At 69.7% G+C, this 8423-nt stretch overlaps 1 protein-coding gene across 1 annotated transcript; it reads right to left on the reverse strand.

Moving 5' to 3' along the window:
• Window positions 1–187: 187 nt before the first annotated feature.
• EIF5A (eukaryotic translation initiation factor 5A) lies at window positions 188–8002 on the reverse strand. The gene is made up of 6 exons (XM_087777841.1): window positions 7868–8002; window positions 4339–4524; window positions 4109–4213; window positions 1882–2013; window positions 643–716; window positions 188–270 (listed from the first exon to the last, which is right to left on the reverse strand). Exons 2-5 carry the CDS (start codon window positions 4501–4503, stop codon window positions 654–656), a joined length of 465 nt encoding a protein of 154 aa, XP_087633967.1. The 5' UTR covers window positions 4504–4524; window positions 7868–8002; the 3' UTR covers window positions 188–270; window positions 643–653.
• Between the last annotated feature and the right edge of the window lie 421 nt (window positions 8003–8423).

The following is an 8423-nucleotide window of genomic DNA, read 5'->3' on the forward strand; positions in this document are numbered from 1 at the left end:
GCCCCTCCCCCCTCATAGATGTGGGGAGCCCCCCCCCCCCCTCGCGGGGGTGGGGGGTCGGGCGGAGGGGGGGGGAGGGGCCCGCCCCGGCGCTGGGGAGTGGGGGGTTGGGGGGGTGGTTGGGGGGTGGGGGTGGGGCTGGGGGCGCCCCCCCCCCAGCCCCCCAAGCTCGTTTCCCCTCCCCCCCCCCCAGTTCGCCCCTCCCCCCCCCCCCCCCCCCGGCGGCTGTAGTGTTCCCGGGGGGGCCCCCGCCCCACTGCGCCCGCCGGCCTGGCAAAAGAGGGGGAGGTTGGGGGGCTGGCCCCATAGCAGAGCCCCCAGCCCCATAGCGGAGTCCACAGCCCCATAGCGGAGCCCCCCCCCCCAGCCCCATAGCGGAGGCCACAGCCCCATAGCAGAGCCCCCCAGCCCCATAGTGGAGCCCCCAGCCCCATAGCGGACCCCCCCAGCCCCATAGCAGAGCCCCCAGCCCCATAGCGGAGTCCACAGCCCCATAGCGGAGCCACCCCAGCCCCATAGCGGAGCCCCCTCAGCCCCATAGCGGCTCACTCTGCCCCATGGCGCCCCCCCCAGCCCCATAGTGAAGCCCCCAGCCCCACGGCGCCCCTCCCCCCCCCCAGCCCCACGGCGGCCGCCCCCCACCTGCGTCTCCCCTATTTCGCCATGGCCTTGATAGCGACAGCAGCTTCCTCGGTCATCGCCGACAGCACGGTGATCTGGGGGGCAGGAGACTCAGTGGGGCGGCCCCACGGCTGCCCCACGGCACCTCCCCCCCCAGCCCCACGGCCGCCCCACGGCACCTCCCCCCCCAGCCCCACGGCCGCCCCACGGCATCCCAAGACCCCTCAGTGCCCCTTTTCCCAGCCCCACAACTCCCCCCGCTGCCCCACTGCAGCCCCATAACCCCCTTCCAGCCCCACAACCTCCCCCAGCCCCATAACCAACCCCCCCAGCCCCCCAAGTGCCAGCATCTCCCCTCCCCCCCAAGCCTCTCTCCCCTCCCCACCCCCCAGCCAGCCCCATAACCACCCCCAGCCCCACAACCAGCCCCATAACCCCCCAGCCCCCCCAAGTGCCCCCCAGCCCCATAACCAACCCCCCCGCCCCCCAAGTGCCCCCCAGCCCCCCAAGTGTCAGGATTCCCCTCCCCCAGCGCTCCTTTCCCAGCCTCTCCCCCTCCCCAGCCCCCCAACCAGCCCCATAACCCCCCCAGCCCCATAGCTGCCCCCCAAGTGCCCACCCGCCCCATAGGCGCCCCCGCAGCCCCATAGCTGCCCCCCAAGTTCCCCCGCAGCCCCATAGCCGCCCCCCAAGTGCCCCCACGGTACCAGGATCTCCCCCCCCCAGCCCGCCCCATAGCGGCCCCCCAGCCCCATAGCCACCCCCCAGCCCCATAGCCGCCCCCCAAGTGCCCCCCAGGTACCAGGATCTCCCCCCCCAGCCTCTCCCTCCTCCCCAGCCCGCCCCATAGCCACCCCCCAGCCCCATAGCGGCCCCCCAGCCCCATAGCCACCCCCCAGCCCCATAGCGGCCCCCCAGCCCCATAGCCGCCCCCCAAGTGCCCCCCCAGGTACCAGGATCTCCCCCCCCCAGCCTCTCCCTCCTCCCCAGCCCGCCCCATACCCCCCAGCCCGCCCCATAGCCACCCCCCAGCCCCATAGCGGCCCCCCCAGCCCCATAGCCGCCCCCCAAGTGCCCCCCCAGGTACCAGGATCTCCCCCCCCCCCAGCCTCTCCCTCCTCCCTTGCCAGCCCCATACCCCCCAGCCCGCCCCATAGCCACCCCCCAGCCCCATAGCGGCCCCCCCAGCCCCATAGCCGCCCCCCAGCCCCATAGCCGCCCCCCAGCCCCATAGCCGCCCCCCAAGCGCCCCCCCGGTACCAGGATCTCCTCCCCGCAGTCGTATTTCTGCTCGATCTCCTTGCCCAGCTCCCCCTCGGGCAGGCGCAGGTCCTCCCGCACCTCCCCGCTGTCTTGCAGCAGGGACAGGTACCCGTCCTGGATCCCGATCAGCTGCGCCCCACGGCCGCGTCACTTGGGGGGCAGGGCCCGCCCCACGGCCGGACCCACGGCCCCCCCCCCCCCCCCCCCCGGGGAGGGCACCCGGCCGAACGCGGGGGGGGGGGTTGGGGTGCTGTGACCCCCACGTGTGGGGCTTAGGGTCCCGTGACCCCCAAGTGTGGGGCTCAGGCCCCCCCAGTGGGGGATCTGGGACCCTGGGACCCCCAAGTGTGGGGCTGCGGGGCTCCCGTGACCCCCAAGTGTGGGGCTCAGGCCCCCCCAGTGGGGGATTTGGGGCCCTGTGACCCCCAAGTGTGGGGCTGGGGGTTCTGCAGCCCCCCAAGTGTGGGGCTGGGGGTCACATGACCCCCAAGTGTGGGGCTGCGGGGCTCTTGTGACCCCCAAGTGTGGGGCTCAGGCCCCCCCAAGTGTGGGATCTGGGGCCCCGTGCCCCCCAAGTGTGGGGCTGGGGGTTCTGCAGCCCCCCAAGTGTGGGGCTGGGGGTTACATGACCCCCAAGTGTGGGGTCAGGCCCCCCCAGTGGGGGATCTGGGGCCCTGTGACCCCCAAGTGTGGGGCTCAGGCCCCCCCAGTGGGGGATCTGGGACCCTGGGACCCCCAAGTGTGGGGCTGGGGGGGTCCCATGGCCCCCAAGTGTGGGGCTGAGACCCCCCTAGTGGGGGATCTGGGGCCCTGTGACCCCCAAGTGTGGGGCTGCGGGGCTCTTGTGACCCCCAAGTGTGGGGCTCAGGCCCCCCCAAGTGTGGGATCTGGGGCCCCGTGACCTCCAAGTGTGGGGCTGGGGGTTCTGCAGCCCCCCAAGTGTGGGGCTGGGGGTTACATGACCCCCAAGTGTGGGGTCAGGCCCCCCCAGTGGGGGATCTGGGGCCCTGTGACCCCCAAGTGTGGGGCTCAGGCCCCCCCAGTGGGGGATCTGGGACCCTGGGACCCCCAAGTGTGGGGCTGGGGGGGTCCCATGACCCCCAAGTGTGGGGCTGGGGGTCACATGGCCCCCAAGTGTGGGGCTGAGACCCCCCTAGTGGGGGATCTGGGGCCCTGTGACCCCCAAGTGTGGGGCTGCGGGGCTCTTGTGACCCCCAAGTGTGGGGCTCAGGCCCCCCCAAGTTTGGGATCTGGGGCCCCGTGACCCCCAAGTGTGGGGCTGGGGGTTCTGCAGCCCCCCAAGTGTGGGGCTGGGGGTTACATGACCCCCAAGTGTGGGGTCAGGCCCCCCCAGTGTGGGATCTGGGGCCCTGTGACCCCCAAGTGTGGGGCTGGGGGGGTCCCATGACCCCCAAGTGTGGGGCTGGGGGTCCCGTGACCCCCAAGTGTGGGGCTCAGGCCCCCCCAGTGGGGGATTTGGGGCCCTGTGACCCCCAAGTGTGGGGCTGCGGGGCTCCTGTGACCCCCAAGTGTGGGGCTCAGGCCCCCCCAAGTTTGGGATCTGGGGCCCCGTGACCTCCAAGTGTGGGGCTGGGGGTTCTGCAGCCCCCCATGTGTGGGGCTGGGGGTAACATGACCCCCAAGTGTGGGGCTCAGGCCCCCCAAGTGTGGGATCTGGGGCCCTGTGACCCCCAAGTGTGGGGCTGGGGGGGTCCCATGACACCCAAGTGTGGGGCTGGGGGTTCTGCAGCCCCCCAAGTGTGGGGCTGGGGGTTACATGACCCCCAAGTGTGGGGTCAGGCCCCCCCAGTGTGGGATCTGGGGCCCTGTGACCCCCAAGTGTGGGGCTGGGGGGGTCCCATGACCCCCAAGTGTGGGGCTGGGGGTCACATGACCCCCAAGTGTGGGGCTGCGGGGCTCCCGTGACCCCCAAGTGTGGGGCTCAGGCCCCCCCAGTGGGGGATTTGGGGCCCTGTGACCCCCAAGTGTGGGGCTGAGGCCCCCCCCCCATTTGGGATCTGGGGCCCCGCGCCCCCCACGTGTGGGGTTTGGGGGTCTCGTGACCCCCCGCAGTCTCGGCATCCGGGCCCCCCGAGGTGACGTAATGGGGGGTGGGGTGGGGGGGGGTGGTGTGTGTGTGTGTGTGTGTGTGTGTGTGTGTGTGTGTGTGTGTGTCCCCCCCATTTCTCCCCCCCCCCCCCCCCCCCCCCCCCCCCCCCCTCACCTGGAAATCATTCCTCTTGATGTTGGGGACGTCCATGTTGTGGGTGGAGGGACAAATGTCTTCGTACTTCTTCCCGGTGAAGATGTCGATGCCGACCAGGTGGACCTGGGGGTGGGGGGGTGGGGTGGGGTGGGGGGTGGGGGGTGGGGAGGGGAGGGCGGGAAGGGCGCGAGGGTGGGTGCCGGGTGGGGGAGGGGGAGGGAGGGCCCCCCCCCCCCGCCCCCCGGTACCTTGGCGTGGCCGTGCTTGCCGGTCTTGGAGGTGGACATCTCGACGATCTTGCAGGGGCGGCCCTTGAGGACGACGAAGCCGTTCTTGCGCAGGGCCGAGCACTGCATGGGGAAGGTGGCCGAGGCCCCCGCGTCCCCCGTCTCGAAGTCCAGGTCGTCCGCCATCGCCGCTCGGTGTCCGCACGACTGCGCGGGGGGGGGGGAGGGGGACACACACACACACACACACACACACGCGGGGGGGTGGGGGGCAAGGGGGAGGACACAGGGGATGGGGACAAGGGGGGTGGGGGGCAAGGGGGGGATGGGGGGAATGGGGGACAAGGGGGGAAGGGGGACAAGGGGGGGATGGGGGACAAGGGGGGATGGGGGGTGGGGGACAAGGGGGGGATGGGGGACAAGGGGGGATGGGGAGGTGGGGGACAAGGGGGGATGGGGGGTGGGGTACAAGGGGGGACACAGGGGATGGGGACAAGGGGGGTGGGGGGCAAGGGGGGTGGGGGGTGGGGGACAAGGGGGAGGACACAGGGGATGGGGGGCAAGGGGGGATGGGGGGTGGGGGACAAGGGGGGATGGGGGACAAGGGGGGATGGGGGACAAGGGGGACAAGGGGGGATGGGGGGTGGGGGACAAGGGGGAGGACACAGGGGATAGGGACAAGGGGGGATGGGGGACAAGGGGGGGATGGGGGGGTGGGGTACAAGGGGGGACACAGGGGATGGGGACAAGGGGGGAAGGGGGGCAAGGGGGGATGGGGGGTGGGGGACAAGGGGGGGACACAGGGGATGGGGACAAGGGGGGAATGGGGTACAAGGGGGGGATGGAGGGGATGGGGGGCAAGGGGGGACACAGGGGATGGGGGACACAGGGGGGATGGGGGGGATGGGGGGGAATGGGGGGATGGGGGACAAGGGACAATGGGGGGACAGGGGACAAGGGGGGATGGGGGACAAGGGACAAGGGGGGGATGGGGACAAGGGGGGATGGGGGGGACATGGGGGGATGAGGGACAAGGGGGGGATGGGGGACAAGGGGGGGACACGGGGGGGATGGGGGGGACACAGGGGATGGGGACAAGGGACAATGGGGGGCAGGGGAAGGGGGGACACGGGGGGGAACAGAGGGGACGGGGGGGGATGATGGGGGGATGGGGGCAATGGGGGACAAGGGGGGGCGGGGGACACGAGGGGACACGGGGGGGGGATGGGCGACGGGGGGACACGGGGGGGGCACAGGGTTAGAGGAGGAGGGGGACGACGGGTTGGGGAGGGGGGCGGGGCGCTGGGGGGGGTGGGGACCCCCCAGAGGTGGGGACCCCCCCCCGGGTGCTGGGACCCCTTTAGGGGTGGGGGTGGGTCCTGCCCCTCCCCCCCCCCCGATGGTCCCGGTTTGGGGGTGACGGGGGCTCCCCCCCCCCCCCCCCGTACAGGGGGGTCCCCCACCCCTCCCCCCACCCCCGACCCTTTGGGGGGGTCCCCGTGGGTTCCCCTCCCCCCTCCCCCTCGCGTGGGGGGGGTTCCCCCGTCTCCCTCCCCCCCCCCCCCGTGCACATGGCGCCCAGGCCCGGGCCTCACCCGGCCGCGTGGCCCCTCCCCTCCCCCCCCCCCGCACCCCAAATCCCCCCAATTCCCACCAAAACCCACCCCACCCCCACCCTGCGGCGGGGGGAGGGGCGGGGGAGGGGGGCTCAGGGGGATTTGGGGGGGGGGGCGGGGGGGTTTGGGGTAAATTTAAGGGGATTGGGGGGTGGGGGAGGGGATTTCAGGGAATTTTGGGGGTTCAAAGAAATTTTGGGGGGATTTAGGGGGATTTGGGGGGTTTGAGGGGATTTTGGGGGGATTTAAGGGAATTTTGGGGGTTCAAAGAAATTTTGGGGGGATTTTGGGGGGATTTCAGGGAATTTGGGGGGTTTGAGGGAATTTGGGGGGATTTAAGGGAATTTTGGGGGGATTTAGGGGGATTTTGGGGGGTTTAAGGGAATTTTGGGGTGAATTGAGGGGATTTTGGGGGGTTGAGAGGATTTTGGGGGTTCAAAGACATTTTGGGGGGATTTAAGGGAATTTGGGGGGTTTGAGGGGATTTGGGGTAAATTTAAGGGATTTTGGGGGGGTTGAGGGGATTTTGGGGGGTTTGAGGGGATTTTGGGGGCGTTATAAGGGAATTTTGGGGGGTTCAAAGACATTTTGGGGGGATTTTGGGGGGATTTAAGGGAATTTTGGGGGTTCAAAGAAATTTTGGGGGGATTTAAGGGAATTTGGGGGGATTTTTGGAGGATTTAAGGGAATTTTGGGGGTTCAAAGAAATTTTGGGGGATTCAAGGGAATTTGGGGGGTTTAGGGGGATTTTGGGGGGTTTAAGGGGATTTGGGGTAAATTTAAGGGATTTTGGGGGGTTCAAAGACATTTTGGGGGGATTTTGGGGGGATTTAAGGGAATTTGGGGGGATTTGAGGGGATTTTTGGAGGATTTAAGGGAGTTTTGGGGGGATTTAAGGGAATTTGGGGGTTCAAAGAAATTTTGGGGGGATTTAGGGGGATTTTGGGGGGTTTAAGGGGATTTGGGGTGAATTGAGGGGATTTTGGGGGGGTTGAGGGGATTTTGGGGGGTTCAAAGACATTTTGGGGGGATTTTGAGGGGATTTAAGGGGGTTTTGGGGTTCAAAGAAATTTTGGGGGGATTTAAGGGAATTTTGGGGGAATTTAGGGGAATTTTGGGGGGATTTAAGGGAATTTCAGGGGGGTTGAGGGGATTTTGGGGGGATTTAAGGGAATTTTGGGGGGATTTAAGGGATTTTTGGGGGCGTTTAAGGGAATTTTGGGGGGTTCAAGGGGATTTGGGGGGATTTAAGGGAATTTGGGGTGAATTGAGGGGGTTTTGAGTGGGTTCAGGGGGATTTTAAGGAGATTTTGGGGGGCCCCGAGGGGATTTGGGGTGAAACGAGGGGGTTTGGGGCGATTTAGGGGGGTTTTGAGAGGGTTCAGAGGGCTTTTGGGGGGGGGGGGGGGGGGGCGAGGGGATTTGGGGCCCGATTTGAGCGGATTTGGGGGCGATTTGCGGGGGTTTCGCGGGGGTTCAGGGGGCTTCGGGGGGGGGGGGGGGGGGGATTTGGGGGATCCGGGGATTTGGGGCCGACCTGAGGGGATCCGGGGGGATTTTGAGGGGATCCGGGGGTTTCTGAGGCCCGGCGGGGGGGGGGTGTTGAAGGGAGCAGCGCGGAGGCCGCGTCCGTGCGGGCCGGCGGTCGCCGCCCGACTGAGGTGAGGGGAGACCGGGGGGCGCGCGCCTTATATAGGCCCGAGGGGGGGGGGGGGGGGGGGGGGGCGTAGGAGCGCGGCGCGCGCGCGGCCTAGGGCGGCGGGGGGGGGGGTGAACACGCGCCGCGCGTTTCGCGCGCTTCCCCTCCCCCCACCCCCCCGCGCGCTTCTTCCTCCTCTCCCTCCTCTTCCTCGCCCCCTCCCCCACCCCCACGCGGGGGGGGGGGGGGGGGCCCCGCCTCCCCCCCCCATCCCCCCCCACGCGTGGGAACTCACCCCCCCCCGCGTCCGCGAGCCCCAACCGCCGCCGCCGCGCTGGCTGCTGCAAAGCCCCGCCCGCACCGCGCGTGCGCGCCCCGCCCCGCCCCGCGCGCATGCGCGGGAAAACCCACCCCCCCACCCTCCCCTTGCCCCACCTCACCCTGGGGGGCGTGACCAACGCTCGGCCACGCCCCCACGCGAAGGGACGGCAGCGCGCGTGCGCCGCCATCTTGGCCGGGCGGGTGGGCGGTGCCTCGGCGGCCTCGCCCGTTATGCAAATGAGCTCCGCGTAGCTCGCTCAAGCACCGCCCCCTATGCAAATTAACCTCGCGGGGGGGGCGCGGCCTGCGCATGCGCCGCGCCGCTCGCTCCAGCACCCCCCCCCCTCCCTCCTCCCCTCCGCGCCACGTGCCGGCCACGCGGCCGCCGCCCAATCCCCGCCCGCGTTAGGTGAGAGGGGGGCGGGCGTTACGGCGGTTCAGCCAATGAGGTGAAAGGGCGGGAAAAAAAAAAGGGGAGTGGGCGGGGCCGGGGCGGTCGTGAGCGCCCCGCTCCTCACACAACGGCGGCG

Source organism: Nipponia nippon, unplaced genomic scaffold (assembly GCF_047370975.1).
Source record: "Nipponia nippon isolate SJK-2023a ecotype South Korea unplaced genomic scaffold, ASM4737097v1 scaffold_41, whole genome shotgun sequence".
In the NCBI taxonomy this organism is placed as follows: Eukaryota; Metazoa; Chordata; class Aves; order Pelecaniformes; family Threskiornithidae; genus Nipponia; species Nipponia nippon.